General features: G+C 44.2%; 1 protein-coding gene across 5 annotated transcripts in view; it reads right to left on the bottom strand.

Annotated features, from left to right (window-relative positions):
• Mgat5 (alpha-1,6-mannosylglycoprotein 6-beta-N-acetylglucosaminyltransferase) overlaps positions 1 to 18,946 on the bottom strand; it is a 281,462-nt gene that overhangs the window by 91,706 nt on the left and 170,810 nt on the right. For all 5 annotated transcript variants that reach the window (XM_029476546.2, XM_021156480.3, XM_029476555.2 and 2 more), the window contains 4 exons: positions 13,126 to 13,197; positions 10,712 to 10,873; positions 8,240 to 8,409; positions 4,897 to 5,031 (listed from right to left, as the gene is read on the bottom strand). In XM_029476546.2, the coding sequence (XP_029332406.1) occupies positions 4,897 to 5,031; positions 8,240 to 8,409; positions 10,712 to 10,873; positions 13,126 to 13,197 (539 nt within the window). The remainder of the gene's footprint in view (positions 1 to 4,896; positions 5,032 to 8,239; positions 8,410 to 10,711; positions 10,874 to 13,125; positions 13,198 to 18,946) is intronic.

Below are 18,946 nucleotides of genomic sequence, written 5' to 3'. Positions count from 1 at the left end.
CAAGAAAGCATTCTGAGCACAGGTTGGGATGGCACAGAGGATGGCTGGGAGGAAGAAATCAGAGAACCAACATTATTGATTGGGGCTTCGCTGATTAACTGTGGATTTTCAAAACATGTAAAATAAAATAAGCGTGCAAGGTTGGCCAATGGGGACAGTTCTTCGCTGTTGTTCTCTGGCACTAGACTTCTGAGCAACTGCCACTAACTAAATAAGATTGAAGCCCACATTTTGGACAGATTTAGGACACATTTAGGACAGATGGTGGCAACACTTTTAAGGATTCTTTCTTCTTCCTTTCCTTATTAACAGGAAACTCTGCTAAATTTTTGTAAATTTTCACTTTGAGGTAAGATTCTGAAAACAAAATAAAGTAAAACCAGTGAAGTCCAAATTCCAGATTACATCCTCCAGGGAATACAACTGTCAACTGAAGTCTCTTTGCGCTCACCTTGCCACCAATTGTCTAAACAAGAAAAGACAAGAAGGACAGAAGGGCCTGGCCTCAGAGTGAACTGCACTGGGACAGTGTCCTCGATTGCATTTTTATGTGGCTTTTTTGGATGCATTCTCAGTGTGACGATAGATCTCTCTTTTGGGGATATGTATGTTCATGTGTATACATGTGTTCTTGTGTGTTCACAGTTATGTGTTCACAGGTCTTGCATGCATATGCTCATATGTGCACATGTGTTCTTGTGTGTGTGTGTATATGTGTTCACTGGTCTGCGTGTATATGTGCATGCAAGCATATAGAAACCAGAGGTCAAATTCTGGTGTCAGTCCTCAAAAGCCACAAACTGGGATGTAGAGACAGGAGGACCTCTAGTTCAAGGTTCTCCCTGGCTACAGATTAGAGCTACAGTTATACCTGTGCTGTGTTAATCTTTATGCCATGGCTTGGATGCCCTCTGTGTGTCAGAAACATCAGGAACCTTCTAAGGATTTAAACAGGCTTTTGCCCCAATGCCCAAGGCAGCTGGCCTGTCTCTAAGAGGGACCTTGGCAGCAATGCCAAATGACTCCTGGAACATTGTTCTTGTTCAAGGGTACACTACAGTGAGAGAGATACTCAGAAGCACAAGGCCTACTTTCTAGATGAGAATTTGGTGTAAAAGCTGGCATGCTGTGGACCATTTGTATCTCACATTCTTGCGCATCCTCAACACTCAGCAAAGGACTCCTGTGGAACAGAAGGGGTGGTGTTCTGTAGTACACGCTGGAGTACTAGTAGCCTGCCAGCATTTAATAAGTTTAATCGAATGTCCTAGGTCCTTATGCAAATTAGACAGAATTCACAAGTGTTTTTCCAAGGTCACACAAACAGACCTAAAGGGCTTACTGCTCATTGAGAGGTCTGACGACACCACAATATGGAAGGCAGCCCTCATCACCCTGCCATCAAGCAAGATGACCAGAGTCTGACAGCCTCTTTTGTGTGCATGTGTTGTATATGTGTGTGCATGTCTCTATATGTGAACATGTGTGCATGTGTGTGTGCATGTATATATGCCTGAAAGCTAGAAGTTTCTTAATAATTCCCTGTTTTATTTTCTGAGACTGAATCTCTCAGTGAATTTAGAACTCAACTGAGTTGGCTAGAGTACTTGGCCTGAGAGCTCCAGGAACCTCCAGTCTCCATTTCTCCATGCTGGGATTGCAAATGTGCACCATCCTACTGGGCCTTTGGATGCAGCGATCCAAACTGAGGTCCTCATGTTGTACACAAGCACTTTGCCAACCGAGGCATCTCACTGGTTCCCCTCCATCCTTTGATGTTTTTGAGATAGGGTCTCATGTAACCTAGGCTGCCCTCATATACCACAAGTGCTCAAGGATCCCCTGAGCTTCTGTACCTCCTGAGTGCCAGGATTACAAGCAGGCTCGGCCACACTGGTTTATTAGGTGCTGGGATTGAACCCAAGGCTTCCCGTACAATAGGCCAGTGTGATACAAATGGAACTCTATCCCTAGATGCCACTTTTCATATTTAAAAGGAAAGAAGTAGGCAAAAAAATTTCTAGGAAGCCTGCTTGTCATTTGATAAAACTGTAGCTTTGCTACAAAACAAAGGCTGAGGGCTAAAGCACCAAGAGACCTCCTGCTGTTTCCGGCTAATTCAAACCATTACTGAAGAAAGAAGGAAAACCATTATGCATATACATAAGCCCTGAGAGATGGAGCATTTTCACACAGCAAGCATCAAATACCAATCAACAGTGACCATTTTAATAATAACATGGCCTTTCTTAATTGACCCACATCACCACCGAGAGTATTTTCCCATCAAAACAGCCCTTCTTAATATTAGGGACATGAGAGTCTTTCAAGGGGGTGGATTGCCCAATTTCCTTTGCATGTTTTCCAGTTGTCTACAGTTCATAAATCGACAGAAAAGAACGACCTTGACTTTCTTTTCTGTAGGCTATCACCTTAGGAAAAAAATTATGTTTACAATATGGCTTGTTAGCCAAGAAGAAAGATGGTTATTTCTATATAACTAAAAGAAAAGAAAGTGATGGCATGTGATCTGTGAAAAGAAAAACAATATTAGGAAAAATATGCTATCAAAGAGAGTGGAGAACTGCAGCTGAGGAGAAGGTATTGTGTGTATGGTGCTTGGTGCACACTTGGAAACCCAGTGCTGGGGAAGTAGAGGCTGGTAGATCCCTGGAGCTCACTGGCTAGCCAGCCTACCCTATGGGGCCACTGAAAGAATGTCTCAAAATTAGGTAGAGAATGTTTCTGAAGAATGACACCCAGGGTTGTTCTCTGTCCTCCATATGCCAACATACCTACACACATGTGTACATGAACATGCACATACATACACAAATGCACAAAAAAGCAAATAAAAAGGATAAAGCATTATCTAATCAAAACTTTTCTAGAAATCTAAAGAATGGTAACATTCCAAGGAAAGGAAAAGAATGCAGAGTCTTTAAAAACAACATACTCAACAGTTAGTACACGCATCACAGACAGCTCAGTCAACACTTTTAACATAACAGTCATTTGAAACAATCAGCAAAATCAACAGTCAGCCAGTGTAGTCAATAGTCACTCAGGACAACCAGCATAATCAACATAGGCAACAAAGTTGGTGTAGTCAGCAGTCTGTACAGCCAACAGTTATTCAACAATCATTTTGCACAGCCAGCACAGTCAACACAATCAAAAAAGTTACAGTCATTCAACAGTCAACATAATCATTCACCAGTCGGCATAGTCAACAGCCAGCCACTGTCAAGTCATTCAATAGTCATTCAACAGTTAACACAGTCAAAAGCCAGCACTGTCAAGTCATTCAACAGTTATTCAACAGATAACACAGTCAATAGCCACTAAAGTCATTCGACACAGTCAGCATAGTCTACACAATCAAAGTCAGCAGCCATTCAACAGTCAATACAATCATTCAACACAGTCAACAGTCAGCCACCACAGTCAACAGTCATTCAACATAGTTAACATAGTCAAAATGAAGCACTTAGACCCTTCATACAGTTCCGGTCCCATCAATTCCTTTGCTATAAATATTTCATTGTCCAATGAGAAATTCTTGGCTGCTGGAGGCAAGTTTAAAAGGAGATTTTATAGACTAGACTTTGATTTTTTGAAATTCTTGGTATTTTTACTTCTCATTTTTGTCTGCTTTGTAAAGGACTTCCATTTTGAAATAATCTTGGAGGTTAAAAGTTAAAAAAAAACACTAAACTTAACTAACAGGAAAGATAAAGATCTACTTCTATTTATGGATTGGATTAGTTAGTTGTGTGATGGTTCATCTTGATTGACAACCTGATTAAACTTGGAGAAATGCCAAGGAGATTGGACAAGCATACTTCTAGATGTGTGCATAAATGTATCTCCACATAGAATTAATCAAAGGGAAGGTCTGAATGTGGGTGGCACCATCTTGTGGGCTGAGGGAGGGGGTCCAGAAAGAATAGAGAGGAAAGAGAAATCCTGTAGTCAAGGCATTTTTTTTTCCTCTCTGCCTCTTGAGCTACTCTGGAATGCTCTCCCTACCACAATAAACTGGAGCCTTTGAAACCATGAGCCAAAATAAAACTTTAGTTCTATAAGGTATCCTGCTCAGATATTTGGTCAAATTGACAGAAAATTAAGACAGGAGACCACATAAAAGATGTTTCTACCCATTAAGAAACAAATGGAAAGGGGGTTGGAATGTAGCTTATTAGATAGAGTGTCCAGCATGCATTAAGTGCTGGATTCTATCCTATCCTTAGCACTGAAAATAATCAGCTGTTGTGGCTCACAGGATAGTTAACCTGAAATAAGCCATGCAGCTGCAGAAACAGTAAGAGAGACCCTGCCCCATCAAGGTGGAAGGTGAGATCCAACCTCCAAAGGCTGTCCTCTGACTTCCACATACATGCTGTGGCATGCCTGTACATACACTCACACAAACACACACACACACACACACACACGCACACACACATGAAAAATCATTTGATTAAATGCATGAGATCCTCATAGGTATAGGGTTTTTTGTTGTTGTTTGTTTGCCTTTGTTTTGAGACAGGGTTTCATTATGTAGCTCTGGCTGTCCTAGAACTCAATGTATAGACCAAGCTGTCCTTGGACTCACAAAGGTCTGCCTGACTCTGCCTCCTGAATTCTGGAATTAAAGATGTGTGCCATTATGCCTGCCTGGACACATTATTCTCAATATAAATAATAAACAACCCTAGGCAGCATACAGTCAGGGGGAATAGCCTGAATTTCATTAGGAATGAGAGGTATACTCCATACAGTTTATAATGTAAGACTAAATTATCCTTAAAAAACAAACAAACACAGAAACAGAAACAACCTACCAGCACAATGTTTGTTAGGGGAAGAAAGGTCTTAGCATGTAGTACTTACTGGTAATGAACCCATGATGGCCCTAGTGTTTTCTTAAATTGAGCAAGTCCCACAATATCGATATAAATCAGCTCAACAATTCTGTCTCCTACAGTTGGACAGCCAGACCGGTTTCCAACAACCTTCTTCATTATCCTGGAATGAGACAAATAGGGAAGAAAAGAAAAAAAAGCATCAATAACTTTACAATACTAAACCTGGCAATTTTGATAGGTTCAAACACAGCTCCAGACCCTCTTAGGGATAATGGGCTGAAGATTGAAACCTGTCTCAACTCTTCATAGGTCCTACTTGGACCCCTCAAAATTTGATGCTGGGAAGCTGGTGTGTAAATACAGCCTGTGTAGTTCAGAAGCAGTGTTATCCATCTCCATGGTGGAGAAGACATGCGATAGCTGACCTGAGTCATCTCACTGAATCTTGCTCTCGTTAGTCTTCAGGGTAGGGAGGGAGGACTGAACAGTGCTATGCTGATATTTCCTCCAAAGTCATATAGTCTGATCTGGAGAAGAGCTCTTTAAGATTCAGGAAAGAAAACCTACAAGGTTCAGGAAGTACATGAGACTCACAAGTCCCAAAAAGCTCCTGAAACATGAGATTCTTGAGGACCCTCCCCAAGGTTATACAAGCAGTAACAATGGCTTAGGAGAGAAGATCCTCTGGCCAGTAGATTGCCTGCATGTCATTCAGGCAGCTTGAGGAGTTGCTAGCCATGCTGGGGTGGGACTTTTAAGTGATGCAACTGCCCTTGAATCACCATGTCCTTCTAAGAACCTCTCATCCACAATCCTGGTAAGTAACCCCAATGAATTCACTGGTTTACCAAGATGGACTTGGATGGAGCCATGTCTTTCGTCTTTCTTGGTGTCCTTTCTGGTATGAACAGATGTTCCCATGTTCCCAGAAAAAAGTCACACAACGAACACAAAAACCTATGACATCCTCTCACTTTCGTTTGTAATCCCTAAACACCTTCAATTCCCAGCCCCTCAGCTCTAGTTACTCCCTCCATAATCTTGTTGTTTCGAGCCACTCCTTACAGAACTGGCTCTGTGGCTTAGATGTTCTTGTTATCTTGTCATTCAGCCACTGACCCACTTTTCTACCCTGATATCTCTAACTGCCCATGCGTTAACAGAATGACATTGCATGTGACTGGTATGTAAACTTGATTGGTCAGAATAAGTCTGAAGTGTAACTTCCAGGCACCCCCTTTTCCTCTTGCCCCTCATCATATCACACAGTGATACTGACCAATTTAAAAAGCCCCACTTGCAGGTGACTGTGCTCACAGTCCATCTCCCCAGTCCTCACACTCACTGCTCCAGGTCCCTTCTACCCTTCTCTGGGTTTCTAAAAATCTCAAGCTTCATTGAACTGATTTCTCCCGAAAAGCTGGAGAACGTCCCGTGGAAGGCTGGGTGATGAGTACTTTCACATTTGCATATCCAACACAGCCAGAGTATGGTAGTGCTGTGCGTAAGCGCTAGGCACACAGTGGTGAGATTTCAGTCTCGTATTCACACCTGCATCCACATTAATAGAACTGCAATGAGTACGCTTATTGCTTAATGCATCAGTTGTCATTATCGAAAGTCTGGCAGCTGAGCACACTGGCCATCTCTGCAGGCCTCGTTTTGAAGCCCAGCCTGCTGAAGCCAGACAGAGTGACTGCAAAGTGCATGACTTTCTAGGTTTCATGTTCTGCATATTTTAAAGCAAGTGGGGAGACAACAGGAGACAGCCTGGCAAAGGAAGAGGAGAACTGGTTGGGGTGCAGAGGACCTCAAGTTCATCTAACTTTGAAGGAGAAAGGAAAGGCTATGCGCATAACGGCAGCATAGATGTTAGATGCCAGGCTCCAAGCCAGGCCCCTGCATGCTACCCAGAAGTCTCAGAGAGCATGTTCAGTCTGAACACAGTTTCCTCATCTCTAAAACACAGATGGCAAGGGGACCTACTTCCAGGTACTAACGTTTAAATGCAATACAGCATACAGGCTGCCAGGATGCTTCTTTGGATAAAAACACCTACTTCGACCATTGGAAGCCACAGTGGAAGGAACTGACTCCTGAAAGCTGTCCCTCTGACCTCCGCACACCATGGTACACGCCTGCCCACATGTGTGCACATGCAACAATAAACAAAACAAAAAATAAAGCCACAAAATATTCAGTATAGAACATCCAGTAAGTGGCTCAGTTTAGTTTTAATAGCTGCCATCAGTGCTGGGGTGGGGCTGAACTGGCACAGAGTCTGCCTGGCATGCACAGAGCCCAAGGTTCCTCACCAAGTGCCATATAAGCTGGACATGGTGGTGCACACCTGTAATCCTACCCAGCACTGAAGAGGTGGAGGCAGAAATCAGAAAGCCGAGGTCATCCTCAAATACATATACTGAGTTTGAGGCCAGCCTAGGCTACACAAACCTAGCCTCAGTGTTAAAACAAGAAAACAACAACAACAACAACAAACAGTCCTGATCAACACTATTGCCGGCATAATTCTTGGTATTTCTGCTGTAAGCAAACCTTTATCGTGGTGCCCAGCATCTGGAAAGCAATGAAAAGACTGCTAAGGTTATCTTCAGACACTACTGCCAGCAACCTTGGTGCATCAACAGTACACTCGGTACAGGGTTGAACGTAGCTGCATTTTACCATCTCTATTTCTAGACCGTTCTCCCAAGGGTTGGCACTGCAACAGGACCACTTGTGTGCTGGGTTAGAAGTCTCTGCAGGCAGTTTTTTTGGGGACTGTAGGGACTCCAGTTCATCTGTTTGGCCAGCTGTATTAACTGGAAAGGGACTGAGAGGGGGCGAGAGCTGAATGCAAATCTCAGTGGGACAGAAGACTCGGGGAAGAGAACAGACTGAGCTAGATGTTAGCTAATTGTGAAAGGATTGGATGCAGGCTTTCGGGAAATCTATTTTACACATATTAAATTACAAACAGGAACTGGCCCTGCCTTAAGCTTTAGAAAGCTTGGTGTTGAGCAAGCAGTAGTATGAAGTCTGGCAAGAGGCAGAGAATTAGGCGAGGCAATAGAATTTGTGCTGCAGATGTTGGGAACACCTGGAATAGCAAAGAATAAGCTCTTTAGCTCGTGTTGTCCTGGTGTTCATTTATGAGGCCCCGGGAGCCTGCAGCGCCAATGAAAACATATTATCCTTTTCATAGTGTTTGTATTTAGCTCCTGAAAATAATCTTCTTATCGCCTGTTTAGTGAATTATCACTCCCCTTCTCCCTCCACAAGAAATTGCACACTAACAGAGGGGCTTTACAAGTTTACTGTTTCCTTTTTGTATTGTGATTTTCAGATTGAAGAAGTAATTTCCTTACTCCTTGAGCTCAGCCAGTGAGGCCGAGATCCGGATGTCATGGCCCAACAGGTACAGAGATGTGATTAAGTCACTCCACTGAACGAGTTCACCCAGAGGGCCACCGCTGAATGCTGTCTCCGCAATCTTGAAGCCCGATTCCTTGGTCAGGAGCCCCAGGTGAACAAGGATCTGCGAAACAAAGAGGAGACACTGACTTCTGGAGCCAAGCTCAAAATTGCTCAGAAAGCCCATGTTAAGGTCCTGTGCACACCACAAAGGAGTCAGCCATGCTAAGGTCCTGTGCATACCACAACAGAGTCAGCCAGACCCAAAGCAACCACTAGAGTCTCAGAATGGGGTATGCCATTTTTAAAGAAGGTATAAAACAAGGAAGGAAATAATTTTCCACTGTTCTAGATAAATAATAAAACCATTAACTGCTCTTGGTAGAGTCATGAGTGTTATAGACAGATTAACATGGTTTTAAAAATGGAATATATGGCTGGGTCAATCAGGAAAGAATCTGATCAACAAACATGAGGTCCTGAGTTCGAATCCCCAGAGCCTGGATGCAACTGGTACATGCTTGTAACTCCAGTGCAGAGGAAATGGAACCAGCTGGACAGGCTGGCTACTGCATCCCAGGGATCTCCTCGGTGGGCTTGCAAGCATGTACTACTACCGCTAGCTTTTTTATGTGAGATCTGGGCAGAGAACTCAGGACATGGCTGTGTGGCAAGTTCTATCAGTTGAGCTCTCTGCCCAGCTCTCAATTCTGTTGCTGAAGCACAGTCTAATTATGATCTGTGAGATTTGTTTGTTTTTAAAATATAATACCATGAAAATAAGCATATTTCATGTTTCAATGAACCTTGGTCTCTGACTATTCAACCAACCCAGTTTGGCGGTAGGGAGCCTGCTCAGCGGGTACCTCCATTCTCTGGCCAGAATCCTAGCAGCCTCTGGTAGCTTTTCTGCTCTTGGATAGAAGAAGATGTCCTAAGCTCATCAAGTGCAATTTCTGTCTCAGATCTTAATGAGCCATTTCCCCAAGAATCACTTATCCCACCTAGTGCACACAGCATTACAGATCAAAGGCCAGTTCTCTAGGGACTCTACGTAATTGCTATTTGGAGCCCTTTGCGGTGGCCCTGGCTAGCAACTTCATTTTCCCTCAAAGACAGAGTAAACTATGGGTTCTTACTGGAAGTGCCAATTCAAACATGTGTGTGTGTCTATGTGTGTGTGTATAAATATATATAACCATGTATTTCTACACCTTCGGATATTATCGTCCATCGTTTGCTGGTTATTTACTTTCTTTTACAATGAAAATTCCACTTTGCAAAGACAGGAACACAGTAAGTCACTTTCTATACTCTAATATTCACAATGGCTCTACAAGAAGATTATTGTGATAAGAGTGTCACATTTTTTCCAAAGTGTTCTTTGTTCATTCACTGTGTTCTGCAGAAACAGCAGGCCTCCCTCGTGAGCTCGCATCGGAACTGAGGTTTACCGGGTCAGCTCGGCTGGTTCATTTTCCTAATGATTTTTTTTTACACTTTTATTCTTTTTCTCTTTTAAAATTGAAAATAGATGTTTTTCATATAATACATTCTGATTATGGTTTTTCCACCTGCAACTCCTCTTAGCTCCTCCTACTTCCCTACTCATCCAAGTCTACATCCTCTCTCTCTCATAAACAGGAATCTAAAAAATAATAAACTAAAAATAAACAATTCAAAATAGGATAAAGCAAACAATCGGAAAAAAAAGTGAGGTGTGGCTTTTTTTAATTAAAAATTTCATCCTATGTAAATGGTTCTCGTGTCAAATCGACAGGTATGAAGTCCTGAAGTCTGGTGTCTGTGCTGGCCACACCCACTCTGTTCCTGTCCCTCCCTCTTCTTTGACCATATAATTCTTTTCTTACTGTGGAAAACTATGTATAGGTTAACATAGTGGTCACTGTTTGTTTGTTTGTTTTGTTTTGTTCCTGGAACTCACTCTGAAGATCAGGCTCCAACTCATGCCTGCGTCTGCCTCTCAAGTGCTGCAATTAAGGGTGTGTGCCACGACTCCAGGTCTTTGGCCACTGTTTTAGTGCACATGGTTTAGAATTGTCCCCTCCCCAATATCTGGTTTCTGAAATCAGAAGCATTCCAAAGCTTAGGAATAAGTCATAGTGGATAAGATCCGCCCCCACCCCCAAATGTGTGTGTGTGTGTGTGTGTGTGTGTGTGTGTGTGGTGGCGGCGTACAGAGAGCAGTGTATGCAGAAGTGTATTCCTGTGTACACATTCACAGGGGACAGAGGAAGACATGAGTATTGGAAAAGGCGGGCCCCTGGGGTGGGGCCGGCAGGCTGAGCTCATCCACCTCAACGGGATGTCACTTGACACATGGCACCTCCTTTCCTGATGTTTCCAAGCAAAGTCAATGTTTAACAGAAAGCAGGCACGTGAAGGGACAGAATGAACAAACTCACTTTCTTCCGTTTCCTCTTCTCAAGGCTTTGTTTCTCCGCCAGAGACTTGATAGCTTGGATCCACGCGTCAGCCATTCGCCGGATCCGAAGCCTCATCCAACGGAACTCCTCGTGCTTCTTCATCATTCCGTAGAGAATGTTAAAATCCGTACGGATTTCCGCCTAGCAGGGAAGACGAAAGAAATGTAGCAAAGTGAGCAGAAGATTAAAAAGTAGGAAGCAAAATGAATTTCGAGATAGGATATTTTAAACCTGAGAGTCAATTAAATCCAGGATTTCAAAAGCCCATCTTTACTCTGTACCGAGGGTGGGTGCCAGCAAGATGGCTAAGCAGGGACAGGCTCTTGTTACACAGCCTGAGGATGACCTGAGTTCAATCCCTAGGACCCGCACGGTGGAAAGAAGAGAATCGACTCCACTAAGTTGTCCTCTGGTCTCTACATGGTCATCCTGGCAAGCACATGCCCATATACACATGCATACACACATAAAATGAGTATAGTTAAAAATACTTTAATAAGCAAGAGTTGCTAGGGCTGCAAGTTGAAACAATGGCCCCTGACTGCTTATGTGTTGTTACAGGGGGCATCATTAAGAGATCAGAGACCGAGAAAGGAAGCCAGAGCTCTGCTGACGTCCAGTTCTCACAATTAGCATACACGATGCACCTACAAACTCCCTGTGTCTAAATGTACTTGTGTCTTGGAGTTGTCTGCTAAGCAGCTGACCACCAAGAAAAAAGTATCCCTGGCTCCAACCGGCCAGCAGACACTCTGCGGGTCACCAGGGGGCCTCCTTTGCTCCAGAGTAAGATGAGAAACGAAAGATCATTTTCTAATTTTGTCCTCATCCAAACCAACAAAATTTATGATTTTCTAAGGGTTTTTAAAAGCTAGGGATGGTCTTTGTTTCTACCATAGCTGAGTACATTTTAAAATTCAGACCAGAATAATGTAAGGTCCAGGCTCATTCTTAGTATTCGTCTCCCTTCTTGCATCGGCAATCTTGCAGTCTACACTTGAGCCCACAGACCCTGGCCACGGCCCCGTCCTCCTGGCTGCCTGTTTGTATACATCAAGTTTTAGGGGAGCACAGCCATACCCGTCATTACCTATTACCCATGCTGTTCTCTGTGCTAGGACTGCAGAACTGAGTAACTGCAGTGAGAAGAAATGTCTGGCAAAGAGAAGAACACTATTTTGTTTCTCACATTTTTACTTATTTAGAATATGTGTATGTGTGCACGTGTGTGTGTGTGTGTGTGTGTGTGTGCGTGTGTGCGCGCGCGCAACAAAAGACAAAAGACAATCTGCATTGCCTCTCTTTGTGAACCATGTGGGTCCTCAGGAACCAAGCTTGGGTCTGCAGGCTTGGCAGCAGGTGCCTTTACTTGCTGAGCCAATCTCACTCGTCCTATTATTTTGCACACGATGGGGTCTCTGGTAGCCCAAGATGGCCTTGAACTCTCTTATGTAGCCAAGGATGACCATGACTTCTAATTCTCCTGCCTCCACCTCCCAAGCACTGGGATTAGCGCCAGGACCCACCCTGTCCAGTGTCCACCGTGTTGCAGACTGAACGCAGGGCTTCTGACATGCTAGGTAGGCACTCTACCCCTATTGGCCCCTTTACATGAAGTGCCTGCTTTGGGTTAGAGAGGAGACTCGGTGGTTAAGGGTGCTGCCTGCTTTTGCAGGAGAGTGGGGTGCAGATGCCAGCACCTACGTGCATCTGTGATTTGATGCTCTCTTCTTGCCTCTGTGGGCTCCGACACGTACATGGTGTACACAAACCCATGCAGAAAAGAACATATGCATGCAAATCAAAACATTAAAAAATAACGAAGGATTTGCTGACCTATAGTCTAAAGAAAATGCCCAAGCTTTCAAGATAGCATTGAAAGGTCTCTGGAGTCCCTTCCTACTTTCCTAATTGTATCTTCAAACCTCTGACCCTGCCCACCCAACCTTGCAGTATGATATGAAAGACCGACTCCCCATGGAGACATGCCTCTCTCCCAATGGCACAGAGAACACGGCTTGTCCTTTTAAATTCAGCTCATCATCTTCTCTATGGAATCTCCCTTGACCTCCGCAGCTGAGACCATTCTTCCTCATTAATCTTCCTTAGCAGGCGCTAGAGCCTGGTGACAGGCCTGGTCATTATTTACAGCCAGCCCCCTCATTAGATCACCCAAGGCCTCCACATCTGGCACTGAAGCCCATTCCTCTCTGTGGCCCCATTCATTAGGGACCTTCAGAGAACTGCTCAATAAATAAATCTACGTTAGCCGGTGTACGATTTGGCCAGCTAGACTTGAGGTTTCAGCTGGCACTTCCCAAAGGTGCTGTGTGTCTCTCACTTAGCGTCAGACCTAAACACACAAGTGGGAGAAGGGTGTTCCGGTCATTTACCAGTGAGTTATGGTCAGCTTCTTCATAGGGACTTTTTACTCTCCAAGGTAAACGAGGACACCAATTTTCAACCTGAAAAAGATAAATCAGAAACACTAAGTACACTGGTTCATCTTTCAGTGGACACAAACGGACAGAGGGCTAAGAACCACTTCCAATGCACAAGGAACATGGTGTTTACATGGGCTATTATTATCCAGATAGTAACCAAACTCCTGCCAGATGTAGGTGCCCTCTAAGGTGCAGAAACCTTCAGCCAAGGTCTTAAGAACCTGTCCTATGTTACAGGGAGTGACTTCTTCCTCAACTAATCCCTACGCTTCCATAAGAGAAGGAGTGTCCTCTGTCAAGAGGTTAAAAGATTTGAACACTTATGCAGGGGCATGGCGATGTGAGGGAGTCACCGTGTACCCTTCAGCAAGTGGGCACAGATGATTTGTGATCAGCTCAGGTGTGTCTAAAGGGAACACATGGCATTCAGGCCAAAAAAATTATTCTCTGCTTTGAGGATCAGGAATGCAAACCATAGTTTAATGCTAATTAGTCAAGGTTTGTTTTCTGGGTATTTGCCTGACACTGCCTCAAGAAATAAGATGGGTAATGCAGGACTGGTGGCTCACACTGGTCATGCCAGTACCCAGGTTGTGACAGCAGGTAGATCAGATGTTCTAGGCTATATAACAAGTTCTAGGCCAGCTTGAACTACAAGAGACCCTGTCTCCAACAACAGCAAAATAGAAATGGATTACATATCTATTCAGTGATCTTACGAGAGTTCTTCCACAGAAGGGTCTGTCTGCACATAAGCTGTGTCCAACCTTCTAACATTAAGGCAACTACAAAGTATACACACACACACACACACACACACACACACACACACACACACACAGTTCTCTTGAGCATCTGTGGCTTACAGGCACAGGCTGAACAGACCTGACTGTTGAGGGGAGGAAGAAAGGAAGGAGGAGAAAGACTGGGCTTATATATATTTCTTCAAGAAAAGCTACCAGAGACTGATTAATAATTGATTAATTAATAATAGTTGATTAATAATTATTGATTAATAATTAGCAATTATTAACCAATAATTGTTAGGAAGGAGCTCAAGGCATGGCTCAGAGGTTAAGAGAGACTGAAGAACTCGCAAAGAACACAGTTCAGTTCTCCCATCACCCACATGGGGCGGCTCAAAACTACCTGGAACCCCTGCTCCAGGGGATCTGACCCCTTCTTCTGGCTTCCAAGGGAGCTGGTCTCACATGCAAAATTAAAATTAAAAATTCTAGGAAAGGAAAAACAAGAAATCCATTGGGTGACTCTGACATTTGGCCTCTTTATCTAAAATAGCTATAAAATCTCAGTGCTGGCATGGTCGTCCCTTTATTAACTCATACAGCATCACTAACGATAGCTCAGGAACTGGCACCGGAAATCACTGCTCTTCAGTTAGGGCGGCAGGTAAGATTTTACAGAGGAGCATCGTTTAGGAAGTCTCTGACTCAGGGGACCGTAGTCTTTTGGGTTGGCAGATCAATCAGAAAAAAAAGAAAATCTGTCTTCCAGGTCTGGGTAGGTTTTCAAAGAAACACGTCAGTTTCAGTAATCTAGAAGTTACTCATAATGCAAGGTGGTATTTACTGTGACCAAAAATAACTGGCCATATTTGCATAAAGCCATCTGCTGTGGAAAATGGTGAGAAAGCAGCTGAGCTCAGGGCAGCAAGGCTTAAGAGGTGGCAGGGAAAGTGCAAGATTCCCCCTTCTTCTTGTGGAGTAAAATTAGACTTGGGTGACATTTGTGAGTGACCGCTCTCACTCAGAAACTCTCCCCATGGGAAAAGTACAATGCCTTCACTCATAAAAAGAGACAATACTAACCTGCCTGAGGCCCATGGTTTAAATCACCGTGGACCTTTACCAGTGTGACCACGAAAGGCACTAGACACAGCTCCACCGCTCAGGAAAAGGGAGCAGAAGCGGAGCCTGACTAAGCCCAGCGCTTCAGCCAGTCCCAGGGACGCCACACACATCTGTGCTTCCTGCTCTTGGGCCAGACTGATTCACTTGGCACCAATTCGGTTTTAGTAAATGGACTCAATAAAACATCCCTACGAAGCAGATTTATAATACGAAAGCTTCAGATGGGTCCTGGGCTTGACTGCTAGACCTTCAACCATGCATGTAAGTGTGTATGTATGTACACACACACACACACACACACACACACACACACACAGAGCATGAAGTCAAGAACCCTTACAAATAAATACACAACTAAGTTCATTTTTAAAAATTACTTTTATCCTCACCCACTTGAACTGTCTTTGTTATGTGATGTATGTATGTTTCCCTGTCTGTGTGTCTGTATATGTAGATGTGTGCACATGTGTATGCATGCAGATGATAGCAGTTAATGTTGGATGTTTTCCCCCATTACTCTTCATCCTTTCTCTCTCTCTCTCTCTCTCTCTTCCTCTCTCCCTCTCTCTCCCTCTCGCTCCCCCTCCCTTTCCTTCTCCCCCTCCCTCCCCCTCCCCCCTTTTTCTTTCGGAGACATTGTCTAGCTCTAGCGCTGCAGGTGCAGGCCCCAGAGTCAGCAGCTTAGGTAGGTGCTGGAGAGCCCAGCTCAGATCCTCCTGTGTGAGCAGCAGATACCTGACTGACTGACAGGACATCTCCACAGTCCCTGGATAAGTGAAGCCTATAGAGGAACCTGTCAGGATAAAAAAAAAAAATCTCCCCATGAAGAATATAATAGGAAAAGATGAAGCAAGAGTAGGAATAAAGAAAGCCACTGCCCACCGTGGTGTGCCCAGATATGGGTAATGCCCTCCTTCACATGCCTCCATCCTCAGGTCTCACTCTGATGAAAACATAGTCAGTCCAAGGTAATTTAGAAGAGGACTTCACTTGAGAACTCTCAAGGCTGTAATTCCTTTTGTGAGCTGACCGTTTTTCTTAGTTCTTCTTTCTCTAAATCACTAGCTACCCCTTTGCTGCCTCCAAGGACATCTCTGCAAATATGGAAAATAGAGTGGTCCAATTGAGCTTTTAGGCAGCAATTTCAGCTCCGCATGAGATTGGAATGGTGGAAAAATAGATAAAGACCTTAACCCACAAAGGGAGAGTGGGCTGAGGTTGTTTTCCACCGCAAGGATGGGATAGCTAGTTGATGGAATAATTAAATTATATGTAAACCAATTATCCTGTGGGAATAAGAGGGAAAACAAAAAAAAATTTTTTTTCCTCTCCCTGGAACCTCAGAGGATTACCAGGATTGGAGGAAGGCCAGAGCTGCTAATAACTCAAGAAATGAGCAAACTGTCTTCCACAGGGCAACACTTTCCTAAATAAAAGCACCACAATGAACATGCAGGGAAACTGCTTGTAGCTGACAACTCTACCTCCCGATACGTAACTACAGTTTCTATCTGATGCATCCGGTGTCACTTAATGAGCTTGGCCCACCAGTGTAACAGCCTATCAATGAAGCTGACCCCAGGAGGAGCCCACTCCCTGACTCATAGGAGTTGCGCTGACTGGAACTGTTTGGAAGAGCTCCTCTCAGGCTGGCTCCCAGAGTCCCTGGTTCCTATGGCTGCCTCCAGACATCTCCATCATGGCTGCCTTGGCCACACATCTCAGTTGTGGCTTTTCACTGCATGTGGCCCTCAGTGCAGAGGCCACTGCAGCTTATCCTCCCTTGCCTCTCCAATCTTACAGGCACACAATCCTCTCAGAAACAACAACTCATCAAAGGCAGCCTGGAGTTTACTACGGTAAACAATTGGAAACGGGATTTGGGAGACAGCTCGGTGGCTAAAAAGCTTTGCTACTCATGGGTGAGGTCCTGAGTTTGATCCCTGGAGCTCATGTTAAGTATCCCGGTATGTCAGTCAGTATGTGCCTGTGACGTAAGCGCTGAGCAGGTACCAACAGGAGGCATCCTAGCCAGTCTAGCTGAATCAGCAAGCTCTAGTTTCAGCGAGAAATCCCATCCCAAAAACTAAGGTGGAGAGTGACAGGAACATGCTACCTCCTGGCTCACAACTCAGACAGGTACACACTCACAAACAGGTGCACACAACGCAAGATGGAAAACCGCCTGAACTCATGGTAGTAACACATTCGGGACTCGATAAAGCAGTAGCGGCTCTCAGATCACGTTCAAGCTGAAGACAAACTCTTTAGACACAAACTAAGCCTTCAGTGCGCTAGCCACAGGCTGCAAGATGAAGAGGCGGCACAGCAAGACAGAGAAGCCTGGCTGGCCCGGAACCTCGGAACACCAATGGATATTCAGAGGACAGGGCTCTAGACATCGCTTTCTTTAGAGATGAGACATAAAATAAAACAATTTTGACATACCTCCTGGTGATTTAGACCTCTGTGAACTGAATAGGTTTTTCGGTTTTGTCAGGAGGCTGGTGAATCAAAACAGTATGAGTTCCTAAAAGTTCTAACTGGGTCAGGCTGTTTTTTTTTTTTTCAAGATCCACAGTATCGAAGAGTCATTGCACTCAAGGAAAAAGAAGCTGCTGACAGATACCCAGAGGGCTGGAGGGAGGTGAAAGGAGGAAGCAGGAGCCTGCTGTCAACACTAACAGGAGAGGCTGGGAAGGTGTAACCTGCAGTCCTTAAGGGCCTGCTCTCTCTGGGTCAATGCTCTTTTCTATGGACAGAGCCTCAGTTTTGGTCTCTTCTCTTGCTAATGTAGACGAGGCTGTTTTATCCTAGTGTATGGCTGACACCAGGCAGGATCTCATGCTACCCTTCCCAGGTAACACACACAATCAGAACCAACCACCAGGCATAGTAGCAGACATAGTTAATCCCAGTGCTCTGGAGGTAGAGGCAGGTGATCTCTATGAGTTCTGGTCTAGCCTGGTCAACAGAGTGAGTTCTAGGATAGCCCAAGCTGTATAACCTTGCTTCAAAAAAAAAATCTAAACAACAAACAAACAAAATTTCTGCCCCTAAAACTAAATGCCCAAGAAAAGAGAAGCTCTCTGTCTCTGTGTGTTGGGAACTTGGAGTGTTTGTTTTCTCCCTTTTGTTAATCTGCATATTATAATGAAGATATACATGTGTTCATGTGTGTGTATATAGGCCACGCTCCATCTACCTCATCCTTCCATACCCTCAGCATTCCTATTCCCAGGCATTCCACAGAGAAGACCTGGACCTATAGTTACTGTGTGCTTTCTTCTGGTAAGAGTTTAATTTTTAAAATCTAATAAATTTTTATTTTTTGAAATTAAAATATAATTACACAATTTAACCCCTGCCACCAGGCCTTTCACTCCACTGTGGCTATACCCTGGAACTGTAAGCCCAAGCTAGCTTTCTCTCCTTAGGTTGTTTTGGTAGGGTATTTTGTTCTAGCAGAGAAGAGACACTGACACACACACAGTAAGGGATGAACAATAATTAATACTGGGGAGACATTATAATGATATAGTAGAATAAAAGTCACTCGGGAAATTGTTTGCTTCTAGAAATTTCCACTGAATAAAATCAGGCCTCTGTTGATTATGGGTAACTGAAAACCCTCGAAGCAAGATGCAGATGGGGCAGTGAGGACGGGGTCTAGAGCACCTATCATAGCCTCTACTGGGGCAGGCAGGAGCACTACAAACACAGAATGTGACTCTGCCGGCCACGTGTAGGAGAAAGCCAGGGACTGGCATGATGCTTGAGAGCCCCGCTCAGGCTGTGACACAGAGAAGCTGTGACAAGTCTTCCCTCTGCCTCAGAATGAGTGGCTTCTAATGGGCTTATGACACAGACGTTTTACAACCCCGATGGATATTGCTTGA

Source organism: Mus caroli, unplaced genomic scaffold (assembly GCF_978045245.1).
Source record: "Mus caroli unplaced genomic scaffold, Mus_caroli_1 scaffold_1, whole genome shotgun sequence".
NCBI lineage: Eukaryota > Metazoa > Chordata > Mammalia > Rodentia > Muridae > Mus > Mus caroli.
Note: the sequence above shows the minus strand (reverse complement) of the source record. Positions and strands in the feature narration are given on the sequence as shown.